The 23,079-nt window shown below is 37.7% G+C and overlaps 2 protein-coding genes across 2 annotated transcripts in view; one reads left to right on the plus strand and one right to left on the minus strand.

The window, feature by feature from the left end:
- The window catches only part of LOC139714820 (protein transport protein Sec23A-like), a 79,734-nt gene that overhangs the window by 35,720 nt on the left and 20,935 nt on the right, over positions 1-23,079 (minus strand). The gene's annotated exons all lie outside the window — the stretch shown is intronic.
- Positions 17,130-19,500, plus strand: LOC139714829 (histamine H2 receptor-like). Its single transcript, XM_071626488.1, has 2 exons — positions 17,130-18,199; positions 19,010-19,500. Exons 1-2 carry the CDS (start codon positions 17,449-17,451, stop codon positions 19,498-19,500), a joined length of 1,242 nt encoding a protein of 413 aa, XP_071482589.1. The 5' UTR covers positions 17,130-17,448.

Here is a 23,079-nt window from a genome sequence, read left to right on the forward strand (position 1 = left end):
AACAACAACACACAAAGCCAGAAGTTTAAAAAAAAGATATTCATATACACTAAAACCACATTTTTAGAACAAAAATCAAAACTTGCACATACTAAGCATGTTTACTGAAATTTCAGCAAAGATGTTTTTCTTAAAAAACAATGTTTGCTTTATTTTAAAAAAATAATTAAAATACAACTAATCTCACCGGCATGGCATGGGATGGAAAATTCACTGCAGTATGATTTGAATTCACAGTTATTATCTTTTTCACTGTCTTCATTTCCGAATACTGAGGCTGATTTCATACAGACTTGGATTTTTTAGAAAAAAGCATTTAAACTGCAAATGTGGAATTTTTATGCACTGGTGCATGTAAATGGTCTGATTTGAAGTTGGAAGCAGAATCTATTACTGTCCAATAACTGTACTACCCCTTTAACATCTGCACTTGACAGCGCCTCATGGGAACGCTGGTGAGAGTAGTGGGTTCTTCAGATGCAAAAGAGTTCCACTGGGGGACAATCGACCCAGCCAGAAAACAAATGCAAAGATATTTTAGTCATCATCCGCCTGAGACTATCCACTTCCGATGCCATTTCTTACATGGCTCTCTTTGTGTTGAGAATGATAACATGTGGTGTAATGAGAAGCAGCATCACTGGTACGGAAAACGAGCGAGATGAGAATCGGTCGCCACAAACGTCTCGACAGTGACCTTGGAGTAGGCTATTTGTATTTTTTGTGGGTAGCTGTATTCATCCTACTCCCTTCTTCTTGTTTCTTTTTTTTTTTTGGTCAGTGAAGTTGTTGTTTTTTAACCACATATGAGGCCATGCCAACAAGTTGTATTTTTCATCATTTTATGATTAATGATCAGCATGCTTAAAAAGACTGGTTCCAAATATAATTAACAGTTGTCTACAGGAAATGCGTTTCACAGCAAAATCAGCTCGTTGTCACCGGTTTAAGATACATTGTAGGTTATATGGTATGGCCGCTATGATTTCTAATCTTCATTGATAAGTATGTGTTTGCACATTTTTTTTTCCACACTTTTTTAACATTGCCAAGCCAGAGAAGATCACCAAAAATCTATTATCTGTTTCTAAATTTTGTGGTTTCACTGCAATGCCCTAACACATACATTAAACAACAAAATGATGCTTCTACTTTCGTTTCTTCATCAGGTGGTTTCATTATTCCATTCCCTTCCTTTTTTGCTTTCAGTCACATGACTTCTGTGTGCTTTTCATCAATTGGCTTTTTGGTCCTTCTCCACTTCTCTTGATTCAACTCATCATTCTGTTTCCCCCCCCCCTACTCTTCTAATATTCCTCTCATTTGCAATGCAGTTCAAGTTGTCTGTTCTGAACAAATTTGCCATCAGTCGTCTTTGTTGCAATATATACATGTATCCCACCTCCTGTATCCATGTGTAACTATACTGACTGATGGAAGAGCATACCAATATTGGGATTATCAGTACCAGCACTGCCTTGACAAGATGTTTGCTTATTGCCAATCAGATCAGGAGGTACCACAAGCACAGCAGAAGAGAGCATGATGAATTCTGCCTGAAATGGAATGGTTAAGGCATCTTCATCTAATAACAGCTCCATTCATGGCGACAAGGGCCAAAGATATTAACACACGCTGTGGGCACAGGGCTTACACACTTCTCGGTCCATTCTTGTGTCAACAATCTTCCGTAACATTGACGAGTTAAGAAATAAGGCTCATGCATGAAGCATTTCTTATCTGCACTCAGCTGCATTGCCTGTGTGCTAAGAATGCATGGCAATTGTTTGTGCATGTGGTTCAGTTAGTTTGGAGTTGTGCTGGCCTGGGAATCTTGTAAAGCCGGCTGCCAAGAAACTTAAATCATAACATTTCATAAAACAAATAATGCACATTATTTGCTTGCGCATTAGAGTTATCTACCCTTTGTAACTTTTGAACAGTCAAAATCACACTCTGCTCCATCTCTGTGTGTTTCTTACTGTTCTAAAGTTACTATCAGGTGGATAATTCCAAGTGTAATACACCATTTTAATGTACATTATTTGTACAATGATTTTGTGTTCCAAATCCTAGATTTGGGACATATATATAGGAGCTGAAATTAACAGACACAAAACACTCTTGTTTGATTTAAAGGCTCAGACATCTACTTCCTTGAGAGGAAGACTCTCAAGAGAGTTCGTGAGCGCAGGGAGCGAGTATAGCAATCTTGAGATGAAGTGCACTCCCAAGTACCATCAACTGAATGCACAGGCACATGTTAAGAATCTAAAAATAAATCAGCAAGTCTACACTGCCGACAGGGGAATGGAATAACATGAATTGCATAATTTGCACAGTGACCCCCTCACAAACTATTTTTAATGCATTTCCACATCTTTTCTCAAATGGAGAAAACAACAACAACAACAACAGTGTGAAATGTCTTTATTCTCAAACGAGAGAATAAACTGGAAGAAATGACTATATTTCGGTGCAGGAAATGAAAAAAATATGTCACTCTACTCACCAATACTCCATGGTTAAAAATTTTGCACAAATTTGCATTATCATAATACATGCCTGATATGTACACATGTCACATGAGTATCAGGAATGTGCAAACTTGGGTTGATACTATTAATTACTAGAATGGTGGTTTACTATGTGCATTTATTGAACTAATTATGGTTCTGTCATCTAAAAATATCATTATCTACTCATCCTTTCCCACATTCTGTCGCTATTGCTCAGTGTGTGTGTGTGTGTGTATGTGTGTGTGTGTGCATCATGTGTGCAGTTACACTCATACAGACGTGTTGCCTTTCTAAAAGAATACCAACACCCAATACAATTGAACTCAAATTCCTCAAAAATCCAAATCCTTTCATTTCCATTTTGGAATAGTATTTTGTTTGAAGTCCTATATGAAATGCAAAAACTACTTACATTGTATCTGTGAATCATTTTCCCTCTCACATCATCTAGATTGATTTGCATCGGATCTCCTTTTTGTGCTCCCTGTTGGTTTATTTCTTAGTCACTTCTTTGCTAAGAGCTGTTCTAATGTATTGTTTTAATAATAGTAGGCCTAATGACATGTCTCTCCTTGATTTGCAATTGAGCAATAGAACTGGACATCAAACTCTTGCTTCTCTTTCCATTAGTTTTTGTTTTCTTCTCTTTCCTCATTTATTCTATCTCTGTAATTCACAATTCTCTTTTCTCTCCACTTAAAACAAGAGCCCTCAGACCCTGCCAAATTATCAGGAGCTAGTAGCCACTATTTTCCTTTGTGTGAAAATGGATGTTGAATTGCATCGGCTCTGAGGCAGACGCTTTTAAGAAATGTGTGCTGCCAGCTGTACCTTCCCCTCCTCCTCCTACGGTCCAACTGACCCATATCTTCACCACACAGCTAAAAAGGCAAATAGAATAAGACTACAGGCACATCTGCCTGCCTGTCTGCCTATTACATTTCCAACCTGATTATGTTCCCACAGGGATTAATTTTCCAATAATCATACTTGTGCGCTCATTCCCATTCCCATTTGGAAGCGCACATAAATCATGTATTGTGTGAAATAGGCACGAAGAAAACTTTTCCCTTTACTTTCAACATCACTATTTACAGACACCTGAGATTTGAATTTGGAATAAAGTACGTAAATACCATCAGTGATTCATTGGTACAGGCCTTCACTGTGAAACCAAAATTGTTAACTATTGGCATTTAAACTATTGGCAAAAAAGTACTTGCACTTGAAATTTATTCATATTCTCTGGTTGTACTGTTCTAAAAAGGTATTATACATTGAGAGAATGCAACAAAGCTTTGAATAACAACATATTCCTACCCAAAAGGAAAGGGGGGCTTTTGAAGACAAGAAATTAAAGTGATCAAAATTATCAAAAGAGATTCAAAGAAAGTGACAATAAATCAACATGAAGAATACACAAAGTTATCACCAAATTTTGCACCAGCATGGGGCATACGGCTAAAAAAGAGTTAAGAAGCTTTGCTAACATTTCATTATCATGCGAAAAAAATATCACATGCATTTGTGCCCATGAATTTGATTTTTTTTTGTTGTCGGTAGCAATTAAATTACTCTTTCACTGTTACATATTTCTGAAATAGATGGAAATTACATGCAACTTGAATGGGAAAGGACTTTGTACACAGGCTTCAAATGACAGCTCTCATACAAATTACTGTTGTTGTTTTTTTCTCTATGTGCTACTTAAGATGAGGATATTGTGTGCATACAGTATTCTGGAAAGTACAGCTCTGTACTTGTGATACTAATAAGCATACATAACTGTAGAAGTAACGAATAAATGGGGATATTTAATCTCATTTCCACCTTAATTAACTCTGGTGTGTTTAGGGAATGATCTGGCTCACAATCAAATTGCACTTTGCGCCAGTGGTAATTATGGCAGTGTTGATATTTCTTCCCATTACTGTCTCATCGCTGATAATATGAAGCCATTTGTGAATTGGCCAGTCAAACGTATACCAGTACACTCTACATCTCACCAAGCCTCTCCTTCAGGTCAGGATATGTTTTTAAATGCCCCTCTCGTGCAATTTCTATATGGTTGCCAAAGGGAAAAAACAATACACTACATGTTACTTTGGGTTAAACCAATTTCTTTTTACTTTTTCCAAAGAAAAATTCAGATGCTCCCTCAGGTATTATTAACCAAGAACAGACATACTAACAAATTACACATTAAAATGTTGAAGATGGTCATGGTAGAAAACACAAAGACTAGGATAAGATTCAAGAATTGTCACAGATGCTTTCATTATCCAGGAAAAGTTAGAAAAAGTGTAAGTAAAATATTCTTTTTCTTTAATATGACCCCAGTGTGATATTCTTAAATGAATGACTGCAAACACAAGCGATGGAAGTCTTCCTCTGCAAGTTAATTCATAATTCTACTATAATTCTACCAAATTTTGCTTAATTTTGTATCATGCATCAAACAATGCGCTTTCGTACTCAATCAATAACTGATATCTAATTTGTTTAACGCATGATCTAGCTACCATGGACCTTGGTGCCCTGTTCCCCTCTATGCAAGAATGTGCATGGAGCATGGAGACAGGATCGATGTGATACTACTGTAGCTACATCTATAGTGACTTGTGAAGAAGATATGAATTAATTAGTACATCTGTGACATATATAAAACAAAGTGCTTTGTCCTGAACCTGTAAAGGCCATAAACAGCTTTTAGTGTCATACCATCTTCATCTCTTGTGAGGATGTCATTTGTGAAATCCTGTTCTGGAATCTTTGAGAAAGCTTCATACATGTTGATACACAGATCTAAATAACTGCATCGATCTCTCCTGCTGCAAAATGATATGTTTATAAGGAAACTGTGTGCTGAAGTTTATAACCTGGGACAACAGAAAATATGAATGCTGTCTTAAATTAAGAAAATCAAGTATGTGGGATTTTTGAATTCTCATTTTTTTTGGTTCTATTTATCTATTTACTGAATACATTCAAAAAGTATGAGAGACTGACAAATTTTCACACAAGCAAATTAAGCAGACAATAGAAAGAAAGAAATCATGAAAATGGCCATGAAAATGGATGGAGCACCCATTTAGCTTTCTCTACAGAGACAAGTTTGTTCTTTCATGAGGTCTTTAAAGAACAAGTTCACCTTCACGTACCTGTGGATTGAGTGAATGCAACAATATAGTAGAACACATCAGTGAAAGTTTGAGGAAAATCCGACAATCCGTTCAAAAGTTATGAATTTTTTTAAGTATCTGCGCAATTACTGCTGGATGAGAAGACTACTACAATGTGTGATGCCACATGCTTACAACGATATAATGCAAATAAAAAGAGAATTTCACAAAATTTTACTTTTTGAATAAAATGCACATTTCTTGGACTTGTTACTGATATACTAGTATGTTAAGGATAATATTATTCCCCTTGCCTTCTGAACGAGAAAAGTCGAGTGTTCTTTTGTTATGCGAGAAAAGTGAAAATAAGGTGAATTTTCTTTATACTTTCTTTATATCTTTGTACTCATTTGACGTCACAAGCTATAGTAGTCTTCTCATCCAGCCATGACTGAGCAGAAACTTTAAAAATTCATAACTTTTGAACAGATTGTCGGATTTTCCTCAAACTCTCACTGATGTGTTCTACTAATATTGCTGCATTCACTCAACCCACATGTCTATGCAGGTGAACTTGTCCTATAAGAGATACTGTACTACACACTTGATGAATATTGATTGACTTTGCATGTATATTGTTCTAAACAGACACAATGGAAATCTGCATTCAGGATTGTAAGAAGTGAATCTGGGCGGTTTAGAGAAAGTGGAGGAAAAAGAAGTTTAGCTCAGGAATAAATGAAGTGAGACTCATGGAATGCTTTGAATAATTACAATGTTGAAGGTCCTTATGCAATTCTCTGTCCTCGATCATACAATGCTTTAATTCTTAATGATATAATAACTCTGATGGAAATATGCCACCTATTTTTTTTTTTTTCTTAAACTGATTTTCTTAGTTGCCTATTTCTGGCCCTGCAATACACATTCACTTAACTCTTATTAAATGTGGAGGCTTTTATGTTCAAATATCTATTAAATTTTCATTCATTTATTTATGTCTGAGTTTGAGCAAGAGGCAGGTTGATTACAAAGGCCTTTCTTTTTATGGAGCAAGCTCTTTGACCGTGTTCATTCGCAAATTTTCCCAAAATTCAACTCAGAACTGCATCATCAATAGAGGCAAATGCCTTAGTTTCACGTGCAATGGATACTTGATGGATTATTGGAAAAAAAATGCTTCTAAAATTACATTCTTTATATTTCTATAGGTGACTATTTTATCCAGTTTAAGTTGATTTCTATCATTTTTATATTCATATAAAGGTTTGGGTTTTTGTTCATCATAAATGTTATTGTATGTGTGTGGTAGCAGAAATTTTCTGATTCTTATCACTGCATCCATCTTCCATCTGAAAACTCTAAGAAACAAAATGTATAAAAATGGGTGGGAATGTGCAGTATGCAAATGCATATTATCACATTTGATGTAAATGTAAATGTATATTTCATATCCTCAAGCTTGTCATGAAATGCCAAATATGGTTTGACCATCCTGATCAGCATACCTGATTGACATACAATCTGTGCTTTGGCAAACAGACTTCCCCCAATGACAAGGACAATTGCTTCGAAATACAAAGCATTTAAGGTTTTCACTCAAATTACCCTGAAGGAGCGTGCACCATCATACATATGAAGCACACGCACGCACACAAATTCACTCAGGTTTAAAGGGGCATTCGAGATGATTTTCATAATTTCACACCATGTAGTAGATAAATCGACAGGCACACGTATAGATTTGTGGAATTTATTTTGGTCCTTGAGCAGAGAAACCAATACTCAGTACTTTGGGAAATCTTAAACAAAGTACACTGAACAATGTTGATGACATACATGTAGGAGCCTCATGTATTTCGGAAATGGTAATTGCATTACAATACTGCTTGCTTAACAGCTTCACCTGTGTAGAATCTATGCATGCCTTCTTCTTTTCTCCTGCTTCCTTGAGCCCCAACTCATGCATTCTTATGGTGAGGCTGCCATGCCATCATCCTTGTTCATTGCAATTTGTTATAGATTTTGAAAACATTCTTATTCCTCATCCTAATCACAATAAATTCTGAAACTCTGTACTTACATTTGAAACCAATTTATAGTTGTTCAAACGTAAAAGTCTGAAAATCATCCAGAGGTCTCCTTTAAATCGAAACTACTTCAACAGAACTGCCAGCAGCTAGTACAGTTTATCATGTATTTCAAAGCGTGATTATGCTCACTGTCTGGTATAAATTTTCAGAATTCTGAAGAAACTGCACACGCCTGCATTTATCACAGGCTGGAATTAAGCATCTCGTTTCAGGCTTTGGGGTACTTCATGCACTATGCATGAAAAAAAAAAAAAAAAAGCTGTATGCAAGATGATCTCACATCATGATCAATCAGCAATGCGTAATCACTTGGTGAGACAGGATTGAAGAAAATGCATGCAGCTAATCAAACAGACAAACACACGTACGGAAACACAGACTGACAAGTACAAACAATTGTGAGAAACTGCCCACTCTCTGACTACAGAAAGATCATCTCCACCACAAATAGCACTTTTCATCGCACGCTTGACTTTCTATCTTTGCCAGCCTTTATATCGAAAAACTATTTCCTCTGGTTTAAATCATATAATATCAAATCTCTGCTTTGTCAGTTTTGTTTTGTTTTTGCTGCATTTTGTGGGCTCTTTTAACTCTGTGTGAGCCAGTGTGTCAAAAGGTGCATAAATGGGTACCTAGCAGGTATTGTAATTATCGGCAAACAGAAGTAAGCATGAGAGGGAATATCTGCTAGAAAACTATTCATACTCTTCTGCTGTTATAACACCCTTACCAATGCTCTTCAATGGGACGATGGTTTAATGTTGGAAGGCTTGTCAAATGACGATTCTCTCGGCAAGAAACCATAATTTACATTACACAAAAATAACTATTTTTTATATGCAAAACACTCACGGTAGAAAAAGGAGAGACACTCAGCTGTTGAGTGAAAAGCACTTTTAAGCTAATGATCAACTTTATATTTCATGTGTTTTCTTAATCTTAGCTGTCTATCACAGTATGGTTGTTTCTTCATTCTGAAAACAGGATCCCCTGGGGAAGCCGAAAGACACATATTTCACACACCCCTCATCTCAGCCTGGCCAAACTTAAACAGAAAAATAACAGCCTGAGGGTGCTTCACAAAGAATTCCAGTCAAACTTAAAATTTAAGACTAAAAATCATGGTATGCCACTGATTTCCCTGTTCAATTTTATCATCCTAATCATCACCCACTTCAAATTGTCATTAATGTTTACAGAATAATTCTTTTGTTATCTTATTTTATCTTGCACAGTATTATCAATGGCGACATGAAAACACTAAAAGTCTCCAAAATCTTCATTTTCATGAGAAAGTTGAGCAATATTGAAGACACACACGGCATTCCATAATTTTTTTGACCATTCACAATTTGAATAATATCACAATAGTCAACAATTCTTTGGTTTTACAGATTTGTTGAAAGTATTCTCCTGTCTATCTGTGTGATTAACATGAAATGCATGGTGCACATTGAATGGGCGGAAATAATTCTTGAAAATATATCCTACAAAAAGCATGATATATTGTCTTTACATAGCTTTACACCTTCCATTTATGGACATAGAAATGGGTTATCATATTATAACTTTCTGTGAAACTGAGGCTTTCAAATATTGAGCCTACAACTGACTTGCTGCAAATGTCAAACATCTTTCCGAAACAACACATGCTTGCAAATCCAATAAAGATTGAAATGGGGTATTTATAGCCAAACAGACCCCTGCGGGATAACACAATCAGCATGCTGATTAGCACACTCTTGCATGCATTCAAGTCTATCATTACACAATTAACAGTCAAGAAAAGATCTTGCACACATGTCTCCTTGGCACAACACACTTTGCTGCTTGCAGACCACATTTGCAACCTCTGTTCCAGCGGTACATTGCACTCACTTCTTGCTATTAACACTATGCCCCCCCCCCCCACCTTACAAATCCACACCAAGCGCTAATTTTCCTTCCGCTTGATCTCGCAAGTGATGGCCATTTGTGGGAAAGGGCTTTGACATCACTGTAAGTCAAAAACATGAGGAAATTCATGCTATCATGGCTTTACTGCTCTCAATTTAGAGGTTGCCAATAAAATGTGCACCCTGATAATACTAATGGAGAATTTTGCACCGCTGATATAAAACAGAAAAAAAAGAAAAGAAAAGAAAGGTGGTCCCAACTGTATGTATGTCTACCTTACACAGCAGAAGTGCACTTATGAGGTCAGTTACTGCTAGCTAGTCTTTGTTCAATGGGTATACTTCCGCACAAATCTTGTCATCATAATGCTCTAGATCTGATGCAAGCTTTACTCTAACATCAAAATTGCCATGTAAAACATTGACAACTTGGACATTACATTCTACGTTTAAAAAAAAAATATGAAAAGAACCAATATGAGGCAAGGATGCATATTACATTCATGAGGCATACTTTCATGAAACTCTTACTACTCTCTATCAAATGCAAATATGGTTGACACTACTTTACGGTACTGCTATCAACTTGTACTCTTACAAACAACATCAGGAACACAAAAATATACACATGTATCATGTATAATATTCCAAGAATTCTGCTTTATGCAAATACACTCTTCCTTTTGCTTACGCGAGAATATGATACCAATGTGTGAAATACGGTGACATGTTCTTTTTAACATATCTGGGACAATGGAGATACCGCCTTTAACAATTTGTTGTGTACTGCACAGTCTGCCAGCAATGAATGTCACATACTTTTTTTTTCACCTTATTGTCATTAATTACTTTTTCCAAGGAGTCGCGGAATAGTGTGAGAAGAATTGATTATTTTGTACCTGGAGGGTATCTGCCAGGATCAATACCCAGGCCACGGAAAGTATTAACTCATCATCGATTTCCCCTAACACTAAGGTATATAGAGTAGCTGATGAAGACATAATATGGCAGCTCCGTTTCCCCTGAGCAACAATCGCCTCACATGACACAAGAATATGAGGAAAATACAACATAGAGGCACAAGGCTCTCACTGCAACTTGACAGTCAAATACTTACACTATGAATGACAGCTTTGAGCATTAAGCATCTTTATCTTATCATATTACTTGTTTTAACATGATTAAACATTTGTCCTCACAACAAAGTATATATTTGTGTTCTGATTAGAAGGAATATTGATAAATGCCGAGTGGAGTACTGTAAGAGTTGAAATTTTTGTGGTGAGGAAATTTTCGCCCATTTGGCGCATCCAGAAACAACACAAAAATGAAAGCACATATAACCACATTTTGCTTGTATATATACTAATATTCAATGCCTTGATTCCACAGAATTAAAAAGATGTAAAATTCATGTTACCTGGCTGAGCGCAAAGAATTACTAGAGCAAAAAAAATCCACTTTTGCAACTACATACAACACGTCACTGAGCAAATCCTCTACAATGTCATTGCGTGTATCTCATATCCCTTTTAGCCTCGCTATGGAATCTGCCTTGTTTTAATGAAGTGATTGCACAATGGTTGATAATTCCTTGCCAACAAAACAGACAAACATTCATGTCAGCAGGGCGCAATGAGTAAAAGGCCAAAGGTATGGATCAATGGCTCTCACATTCAAGTTGTTCAGTCAATAATAGCACATTCGAGTGTGTTTGTGGCTAAAACAATTTCCTAGGCGACAATGAAAATGAACAAGGCACATATCTACTATCAAAATGAGGCATCAGAATAATTGCTGGCAAATTTGTTAATAATAATTGTCAGGTGTGAACTAGGCTTCCTTTTTCAACTTATACTGTGCTGAAAGTAAAGATGGATTACTAGAAACCTAACTGATGCCTAATTAAGCTTGCGAACTATTCCAATTAAAAAAGAAAATGAGTAAATGTATGCAAGAACACATTGAGAGCAACAGTACAGCAAAAACAAAACAAAACAAACAAAAACAAAACAAAACAAAACAGAAAAAATGTAAGAACACAAGAATTTAGCAAAGAGAGAGGGAGATAGAGAGAGAGAGAGCGAATACGATGAACAAGAAAATCAAAAGAATTATAGGTAAGACACAAAAACTGAGATGCACAATTTGGAATGGTATGATAATCTGACACTCTAACACACATCATGTAAATCATGCATGACACTACGCAATCAAATTATACTTAGCCTCTCATCCTAATTTGAAGTGCATCAATTTATGAGCGGCTCTGCCCTTCTTCAAAGGAGCCCGAAAAACCCTTTATACATTAATCAGTAAGAACTCAAAGCTGAGATAAAGGACGATTCAAAGCACTTTTGCCATGTCATCAATCAACCTAGTGGAGCACAGGTTTAGTTTTTTATTTTGTTAGGAGGAGTGTGTCAACCATTTTATATCAATTTGCAAAGAAAATCTATATCACATAAAAATTAAATTGACGATTTGATTTGCTATGGAAGTAATTCAACGCGCAAACAAATTCCTACACACATAACAAATAAGAAATCTACGGATGTAGGTGTGAGTGCGTGCAGGTTTTCATTTACAAATCCAAACATAAAACTGTAATTTTGTCTAGAGATCTTTGCCAAGTCGTAAATATTTTCTTTCTCATTTCTTGATATTTCTGAAGTCTTGATATTGATATTTTTTTCCTATCCAATGCCAACATGATAAGCACATTTGCTCTGGTAGGTACTGATCAAGAGTACTTTCAGAGCTGTCATTATGAGCAGACGCAAGTATTAAATGACATTCCAGACAATATTTTCATAGTTTAACAGACTGAAAGGCTGTAATCATAAACCCCTTGCGTGCTGCAAGTCATTTCAGATACCAATATTCCTTCTTGTTACCCCCCCCCCCCCCCCCCTTTGTATCACTACTCCACAAGAAAATGAGTGTTCTGCTTAATAGCAAGGCTGTCTGTACCCTCAAGCAATGTCATTCCTCAGAAAGAGGTGAATAGCAAATAACTAAAATATTGTGTCAAAATCAATAAAGCATGAATGACCCTTGAGCATTAATTGCCACTGATAAATGTTGTTTGGCACAATTTGTTCATTGGCTTTATTATTTAATTTTAGATGCTATTGGCTTCCATAATTTGGTCAGTAGGGCACAGCATGTTTCTTGTCCTCTTCTACAATGTACCTATCCATTGTAGTTTATATGATGATTTACTCTACTATACTTCAGTCTATACCAAATAAGAAATTGACTGGATTTCAAAAGCCAGTGGTAAATACTGTTAAACACAATACAGTACTTTAGCGGCATGAAATTTTCACGAATGGGAGCCGATGGCCGTATTCGGAGCATGAAATTTTTACGATTTGCCTCTAACATTCAATGAATATAGTGAAGACAAGATCTTTAGAATGCATTCTAATTTCGCGCAACTCGGCCTCTCGTGACATTCGCAAAATTAAGATGCACCTGAACATTCCTCGTGTTACAGTATGCAAAGTTGAAATTGTTCCACAGTGAAGGCTCAGTCTTGTCAAAACATTCTTTTTGTGTGTGTCTTTACACAGCAATGAGTTCCTGTTTTCTACCCCCATCTAAGTAGGCTAGCTGGTAATCAGTTTTGCTTTATGCTTCCTTCTCTCTTGTTGTCTCAGCTGTCCACACAGCATTCATGAATACCGCCCTGATATCTTAATCTGACGTTGAAAATGCAGCGAATACCAGCCAAAACTGTGGAGGAAGGAGGGAGAAATGACTTCTTCATCTTCAGTGCTGCTAGTGTTCTTCTCTATTGATGATATATATTGTAAAACATGATTTTTTTGCGGCTTGAAATTCGTGCAAATTTGAGCTGACAGTCTTTTACGTGGCATGAAATCTTTGCGAATTGCCACTGGTATTCTATGCATACAGTGTAGACATGAACTCTCATCATGTGCATTTTACTTTTGCGAATATTGGCTCTCGCAAAATTCACAACATCAAAATGCACACGAACACTATTCATTATACAGTAATTTCGTAACACCTGTCATGCATAGGTCTTCCTCCTTCATCTCTTTCTATGTTTTGTAGCATGAGCATCCAATAAAGAACAACAACATGTCATCAGGTTCTGTCTCTCATGTCTGTCCTATAGCATTAAAATGAGGTTCTTTTTATAATCCTTTTTTCCCCTAATGTATCAAGTTAATACATTAAAAAAACTTTATAATTACTACCAACAACAAATGAGCTATGTGTTGTTACCAATAGAGTAAATGATGATATACTGCCTGAATTGAAATGATAGCCTTTGGTAAAGCTGGTACAATCCCTTCCATACAATCAATCATCTACATTTTGCTATCTAGTGTGATACGAAAGAAATGCACAATGGCATGACACATGAACCTTATCTACTTAGTTCTATGAAACACTGAATTTTAACCTAATTGTTACTGCTAAGCTGTTATGTCATCATGAATATCCCACTCACTAAAGTCTTTCTACATTCTAGCAGTTTGTATAATATAATTATTTCCGCTTTCATGTACCATGTCTCAGTAACACAGAGCTCTGTTTTAAAAGCAATTACTGACTGCATTATTCTACAGTTGCAATGTATTTAAAAGCTCAAACAGCAATCAAAACGCCAGCTTCTATTCATTTCTCCAAGGTACATTGCATTTCACATGTTCAACCTGGGATACCTCCTCTTCTGAATGTTTGTTAACAATCCCCAACTACAGACAATACATCAAGGACATTTCCTCCCATTTGTGCAATCCCAGCATCACCTCTACTCACGCTTTCAATTGATACCCTCTTCTTGATTCAATATCGTGTTTCACAAATTTGACAGTGTCTCAAAAGATTTTTCACCAAATGGAGGGAGGCTGGATAATGAGAACGTCAATTGAATTTACATGGGATATGTGTCAGGATACTGGCAAACACTGCTGAAAGGCATACAGTTTCTTCGCTTTTCTGTCATTGTGAGAGTATTTTTCCTTCTCTCTCATACTTGTCTACAGTTATCTGGAAGCAGAGCACTTTGGGGTACAGTATTTCAGGAGAATGGGAATTGCACCTACATGGTGTCAAAGCCATCATCTCTTGAAGACTTTGATCATTTAACTGCTCAGACTAGTAAAGAATATTCCAGGGGAGAATTGACAAGGGTTCTAGCCAGAACCATGCCAAACAACAAAATTTGCACACCAACTATCCCCTGTGCCCTCATAGCATGCCAGCCACAAGTCGGACACTTATTCGATCACTGGTTGGGCATAAGTAGTAAAGCTCACTTACGGCATCACAGGAAAAGAAATTTACACTAAATCAAAAGGACAAAATGGCCAGTGCACATTTGACAGCATTTTCCATGTAGCTAACACAAGACGAAGAATGAAAAAGAGTGTAGTGGTTCACTACACAACTTTTCACTCTGAGTAATACATTTGACACTCACGTACACACCATCTGCTCTTTTGCCATTAAAAAAACTATGGTCAGCACTGAAAAGTCTTATATTTGTAAATGGCTGTCATACATAATTCTTACAAAACAGCTCTAACTTGTGTAAATTCACAACCAGATTACAGATGCGAGAGAGGGCAAATTTTACTGCCTGACAATACATCCCATTTGCTCTTTTTTTTTTCTTTCCTCAAACAAAACTATCATCAAACATCTTAATGATTACAAAGCTGTACTAGGTAATTGCCATATTATGTTTGTGTATCATATAGGCAGATGGAGGCCTAATGTATGTCAGAAGAGAGGGTAAATGTCTTGCCACTTCGTGCAAAAACTATTCATATTTCTGATTTCTGTCAGTCTCTTATCACAACAATTAAGGAATGGCAAACTCACAGTACACTAACTCTTTAGCAGAATTCTACAAATTAGACAAACATTTCTGATGACAAATGTCAAATGAAAGCACAGGCCATTGGAAATGCACAGATGTGCAAAAATTTCATATCTACTGGAGATCACTTGAAAATTTACCTGTTAATCTATCTAGTTACTGATTTATTTATTCATCTGTTTGTCTATTGATATATGTGGATGCATGTGTACACTCATACAAACTCTGAGCTCTTGTTTTGAGGGGGTGCATTGGAGACAAACAAACTATGCAAAGCCTTCCAAAATTATTAAAGAAAAAAAAATCACTGTAAAATCAGTTCTGATATGGTTGCTATGCTTGTCAATTCAATTTCATGCTTTCTTACATGCAGAGCATATCATCTAGACTCAAGCCTGCTAGTACTAGTATTTCAGATATAAGATTTTGAGCAATTTCAACAGCTGTTTCCAAAGAAACAACAAGATATAGTCCAGAAACGTTTAGATTTGATGTCTTGAATCTCATTTCCTGCCAATCTTCACCGATTTCTCCTCCATTACCTTGCAGAAATGGGGCACTACAGACTACATGACTTACTCTGGACAGAAAAAAAAAAGTTAGAAGAGCAGCAGCACAGTGAACAAGACACTGATGGAATTTCATACCTCAAATGAGATTACAACACGTAACGTGACAGAGGATCTTCCAGTATTATCACCCCTGAGGCATTTTGCAGCTTGCAATGCAGGAGGAAGGAAAGAAATTCACACCTCAAAAAGTTCTCATGCAAAAGCTGAGCTTGTTGAATTGACTTTGCACCATTAGTGTAATCTGACCTCCAAAACCTTGTCATACGTTAAATTGCTGTTGATGGGATCACATCAGGCTGGTTGCATTTGAACCCTTAGACTTTTTTTTATTACTAATGCCGGAGGGAGTTGTGCACTGCAGGCACTCTCGCGAAGAAATCCTCCCCCAGGAACGGAAGGACTGAACGAAGAGTAACTTAGAGGAGGATCCAACACAACACATTTTGGAAGCGTTCTAGTGATCAATCTCTACACAGCTTCTCCATGCCAGTCTTTCATCTCTACCTCATCTGATCAGACTGAAAAAGGGATAGCATCGTGAGGGGAGACCGCATAGAAATGCACACGTAGGGATAAATTGTGAGTGCCCTGTTCACTTTCATGCTTTTCATATGCAAGTCCCAAACAACCGCCGAAAGGGAGTTTACCTTCACCAAAAACAGTGACAGGTAATGCAATAACACACCTCTACGTCTGATGGGTACTCTTTAAAGAAGGGAATAAAAATGAAGAAGGTCAGCTGATTGAGGTTCACCACAGGATCAACTTGCATGGACAGTCTTCAAATGATCAGATTTCCTGGCGTGCTGACCACCACACTTCTCAGCTTACCCAGGCTGGTGTGGAGAGCCTAGAGATAATCCGCAGTGCCTGCCAACAAGTTTAAAACTTGTGCAGATGAATAATAGTGATAAGCATCTCATGAAAATCGCTGCAATACAGAGGTTTCCAGTCTCATAGTGAAGATGCATGTGATTTATGCTCTGACACATATTGTCTGCTGTGATAAAAACCCCCAAAACAAGAACAATCTTCCAGGGTCCGGATGCAATGCATTATTAATGATGGCATCTCATGTAAGTGATGCTGGAGTTTTACATGCAAAGGCAGCTGCAATGAGATGAATCTCGCCTATTTGTATTATTTACTGTGTTGTGCAATGTATTCTGAGGTTGAATCCATGGAAGATTGCCTCACTAACTAAAAATTTTGTATGGAAAAACCAATATGTATATATATTGCATTTTTTTAAGGAAGTTCTGTACAGCCAAAATCTTGTGCTACTGAGGACAAATAATGAAGTTCTGCAGAAAGATTTCTCTCTCTTCTTACTGAGACTCGCGAAACGGGAAATGGACATAGCATTATTTCCAGTACAATGGAGAACTTGATAAATTCTTCTGAAGCCACCACAAAGGTATCTGAGCAAGACTACCCGCTTAGTCAAAGCCTGAGCTATACCTTGGGCAGCCTGATGATCCTGACAACCGTAGTCACCATTCTCGGCAATCTCCTCGTCATCATCATCATCTTCCGCTCACCCAAGATTCAGACAATCACATCAGGGTTCCTGATGAACCTGGCTATCGCTGACCTCTCCACCGGCATCCTCTTGTTGCCCTTTGCCACCAGTGTCCAGCTGAATCTGGCCTGGATCTATAGTGACCAGTGGTGTGGCATACTGGGCTTCCTCTACCTTGTGATTGGGATCGTCTCCACCTGGACGCTAGCGAGCCTCAGCACAGAGCGCTACATCGCTGTCAACCACCCGCTCAAGTACCACCAAATGCTCACAAAGACCCGGGTGTGGATGGCGATTCTACTGAACTGGGGATGTGCCATCTTTATGGCCTCTGTACCCTTCATGGCAAACAGCAAATACGTCTACCTTCCATCATACGGCTTCTGTCTTCCTAACTTGGACACAAACGGGGAAGCTGCAATAGCGATTCTGATGATGGGAATATGCCTCCCTTTTGTGATCATGTGTTTTGCTTACATCTCCATTGGACGAGTAGCCTGCACACAGGCAAGACGTAAGGTTATAGAGTGCAATGAGGACCACTGTGTCTATGTGTCTCCAAAGAACAAGGACTACAGGGCAGCAAAAATTCTGGCAGGCCTCGCAGGTTTGTATTTTCCTTTCACTCATCCAATATACTTGAGCTTTGTTTCCTCCAGGAAACAAGTCCTGGATTACCACACCCTCATTCATCATATCCTTCATTTTGGTTCCAATAAATTGATGCAGCTTTCACATAGAGAACAAAGCCCAACTGCAAGTTCATACAATGTACTAGCCCATAAGTTTTTGTTTTGTTTTTTTCCCCTCAATATTTGTTGACAATCCCAAACCCTGTGGGAGGCAAAATGGAAGTGAGTACATCAAATCACATGTATTAGTATACAGCAAAAACAATGCTCATATGCACATCATCTAGGAGATAGCAATATCTGAAAAGTGCAATGGCATCCTATCAGAGCCTTGGGATCAGTTAGACTCTTCTTGGCTGCTTATGCAGCCCTAGACCCAATGGAATTGGCACAATGTATTCTGAAACCTTTATATTGCTAACATACAAACCATGCAATGTCAACAAGATAAAAATTCTCCTTTGTTAAAACAAAGACATGTATAGACATACAACATAAAAGACTGGAATTTAAAACCAGGAAGTGGCTCAATGTCAACAAAGAAGGAAACATAATCTGAAGTAAAACCTGGTCATATCTTATAATCAACCGTATTCCTTTATCCACCAATCTTGTCAATAACACCATGAAGATCAAAAGTGCACTGAAATGACTTTTGTGGCTTCCTAAAACTTTCTGTATCATAGGGAAAGGTTACAAAAAAAAATGACTACATACAATTATGAACATGTGGCATTTTCTTCTCTTCTTTTTCATTTCCCTCTACCCGTTCAACATCCACACAGGCGTGTTTGCATTCTGCTGGCTTCCATTCACGTTCCTCTGTTGCTGGGACACGTGGAGTGAGAAATCTGCCCCCGCACTGGTCAGTGCAGTGGCGCTTTGGTTTACCCTCCTCAGCTCCGCCATCAACCCGTGGCTCTACTCGATTCTCAACCGCACATTCCGGGCTGCCATGCGACACCTGGCCACTCAGGCAGCACACAAACTGCCTCTGGTGCGGAATCACTTCCGCGTGGGTCCCACCACGGCCAACAGCCAGTGTTTGCCCGGTGCAGGAGGCGCCAGCATGGAGATGACGGAGTGCCAGGACACACAGGGTCGGCACACGAGACAGAGCACCGGTAACAAGAGGCCTGAGGGCCCCTCTGACCATACGAGTACATCTCCACAGGAAGAAAAGGGGTTGCAGGGAGAAAAGTCGCATACAAATTTGCCAAGTTCTAAACACATCAGGGCTGTTCAGGCAACCATAGAAGTTGGAGATAATGTATAATGTAACATATATTTATATAAAGAGCTGCTGGGAGGGAAGGTTTATACCCTCTGTGACAAAAGCTGTTATTTTGTTTTTCTCCAACCAGCAAGGGCAATTGAACAATTAGGGATGACTATGGCCATTAAATAAAGGAGGATAAAGGCAAGATTTAATCTGATACTAAGATGATAGCATTTTGCCACAAAATGATAGAAGTGACATGGGGCCATGATTAAAATTTGTACTGTGACTTATACTGGACTTTTCATCAAAAACCAATTCTGATCCCTGTGCATCAAAACACTTTTAGTATGTAAAAATGATAGACTCTTGATGGTGTATTAAACCACAGACCTATAACAAAGTTTGTTGTAGGTCTATAATCAAACCATGCTTCCATGGTCATTCCTAAACAATCCTTTTGGCTGACTCTTTCATGTTACGTGGAGTAGAGAACTGTGGAATTTGTGTCCTTGATATGAAGGAGCACAGGACCGAACACTATTACAGTCACAAATAAAGAGTGTATACATTGCTCACGTAAATGAAACCAAAATGACCTTTTGCTGTACTTACAGAGGTGATTTAAACCCTATTCTAATCAGATTAAGAGAATATCTAAACTACACATTATAGCTCATTATACACATGCTTTAGGCATATACAAATATGAAAGAGAAAAAGAAGAGAAGATAGGTCCAATCAAAATCAGATTCAAGTATTTGGCTATAAACGTACATTGCACCGTGACGACAGAGGCATTAAGGTTTTATAATTGGTAACTAATTACACATGGAGTGACTATTTAAGATCAATTAGTCTTCAGAGCCCTCGATAAAATGCTCCACTAACAGGAGATTTAATGCCTGTGAGAGCCATAAAGCTTCCAGTTGTTGTCATCACCGGGTTACGACTGTCATAACTGCAAATGACCAACTTGCTTTGGAAACACTTCAATGAAGGCACTCACAAGAGCCACACAGGCAATGCACGTACATCACACTCTTCAGTATAATCAAGATGTATCTCTGAGATAATACACTCTTTGCATTAATCTGCAGAGGATGTTATCCAAATTTGATATGTCAATAGAAGTCTGCAAAATATAACACATTGGAAAGAGTTCAAAGCTGATGACAAATTCCAAAAAGTGTATACCTACATGTACAGTATTGACCGATTCGGGTTCGTTGAGGGCAGCAGACATTTTACGGCACAGGGTGCAGCCATAGTGGGTGTATCAGCCGACCCCCCCTGCTCTCCCCCACTCCCGGGCAACATGTTTATCACGCAAGGTTCACGCACTAAGCAAGCATTCGCGCACTCAGTACGAGACGCCTATTGGCTAAAGCAGTTTTTCACTCTGTGCGCATGCTAATGTAGGGAGAGGGGTGGGGGAGTGCTGAGGGGGGGTCGGCTGATACACCCACTATGGCTGCGCCCATGCCAAAAATACACATAGCGCGTCACAGAATTGGTCAATAGTGGGATAGAGTGCAACAGGGAACAGCAAATAATTGCTGACAAGTCAGCAAGAATATTTCAAGACAACATACATGTAACTTGTGTCAGAGTATTTAAGTCTATGGGAGCAATACACAACTACACAATCTTGGAGATAATGCCTCTATGATTAATCCCATATACCAAGGAGCTTCAATACCAATCCCAGAGGACAAAAAGATATTGAGGAAACTGTTAACACCTCTGGGAGTCAATTATTGATTGGCAAAGAGGCGAGAGGAGTCTGCGCCATGGATGTCTGAAAGCACAACAGATTAAAAATCAAAATGGTATCATGCTAAAACAAGACAGATCTATCCTTGCTGAGAAAAGGTTTTCAGAGAAAATCCTTCTAAAATGCACATGTATTATGGAAAAGCTTACGATGCTACCCTTCAGATGATTCATCACCCAAACCTCCTTCAGTATCTATTTCCTTTTCTGTTCTTTTTTCTTTCTTTCTTTTTTTTTTTTGGGGGGGGGGGGTACAGGGATGGGAAGGGGCAAGGAAAGGGTTTCTTCAATATTTCACCTTTGATAACTTTGTTTTCGAGCTGAGAGAGAAAGCAATTTGAATGCACCAACATGCACATATTTCTTGTTCTTTAGTTACTATATTCCATATCAAGGTTATGATTGATTTTTACTGCATTTTACTGTACACAATTGGTATTCATTAGCATTGTGAGCAGAACATTTAAATTGCATTTGGTCACCTTTTCACCTTTTGCACTGATGATGTTATGTCTTCTCTTTAAATTGAAAACCCCAAAATTAGGCAGGATCTCTACAAAGTTTAGAAAAGCTTAGAAATTCTTTCGTGGTTGTGCATGTGTATGTGGTTGATATTTGATGAAAATGACTTTGTGTGTTTCCATGTATGTTGATACTGAGTAGGACTTCTAATGTCATCACAGAGTAATACTCATTTGCAGTTTACTATAGTGCATCTACAGTCAATGCAGTATGAAATAAACTGTTTCATGTGCATGTTTTATCTTTCATTCTGGGTGAAAATAAAACATGACATCAACAATTTGGTCTTTTCCTCAGAAGGGGACCAGAGAATGCCTTAATTAAGTACAACAATAGCAGTTCAAAGGAGTTAACTAGTGTTGTCATTTCTAACATTTGAAAGACAGGCAGTTTGATCTGTACTACGGAAATGTTCCTGATTTCTTGGGCCAATTACCTTACAGGATAGCTATAGATAATTGCATTCAAAGCCTTCCTGCTTCATTCAGCCAGTCTTGCCTTGAAATTCATACATAGATAATGACATCTTTACAGTGCATTAATACACAGATTATTTCTACACTGCTTGCTTCCATTTACATCATTTAAAGTTGTATATTTCAAAATCAGCCAAATTACATACTGCAGTGGTGAATATACTCGTAATGATGCAAGTAGTAATGGATGCATATAGAGAAGTGTAATAAAAGAATGAATCTTGCAGGTTTTTCACCTACCGAGAGAGCTTTAAATCATTGTGAAAATACAATTTACTGCATTTCTGCAATGATGTATTAAATGTCTATTGATGTTAGAATATCAATTTGATACATATAAAAAAGTATGCACAGATGGGTTTCTACTCCCTGACAATATGCTTTTTGTGACACTAGATGGCAAGGGCACAGAAGTCTCTTTGGTTCTTCTCCAATATCAATGTCAGCTACATTTTACCTAAATGAAAGATGTTGCCACATACAAATGTATATCCTCATTCCTTTTGGTGACATCTAGTGTGCATTGTCTGAACAGCAAGTTTTATGACGCATTTTTCTTTTTTTAGTTTGGTACAATAAATGCACAATTCATAAATTCTGAATGACTTTTATGATTTTCTATCATAATACTTTCTGTTGCTGGACTACAAAATGCTTTCAAGCTTTGCTTGCTAATGTGATATGTCGACACATCAATGAAAACAAATCAAAGCAGCAGGTGAGAATCAAAATGGCATTTACCCTGTAAACCCTGTAATGTCCTTCTGTTGTTACAGTCATGAAATTTCAATGACCATTATGCTATGTTCTAGTACGGAACTGATGAGTGATGACTTTAGATATTATCAGCTGAGAACCAGAA

Source organism: Diadema antillarum, unplaced genomic scaffold (genome assembly GCF_040938485.1).
Source record: "Diadema antillarum isolate AM-2024a unplaced genomic scaffold, OU_Dant_1.0 scf00000045, whole genome shotgun sequence".
NCBI classification, from domain to species: Eukaryota; Metazoa; Echinodermata; class Echinoidea; order Diadematoida; family Diadematidae; genus Diadema; species Diadema antillarum.

Bases quoted from the DNA above. Each gene is read 5' to 3' on its own strand.
- LOC139714829 (XM_071626488.1), top strand. From the start codon at position 17,449: ATGGAGAACTTGATAAATTCTTCTGAAGCCACCACAAAGGTATCTGAG. The intron at 18,200-19,009 runs GTTTGTATTTTC...ACATCCACACAG, and splicing joins AATTCTGGCAGGCCTCGCAG to GCGTGTTTGCATTCTGCTGG.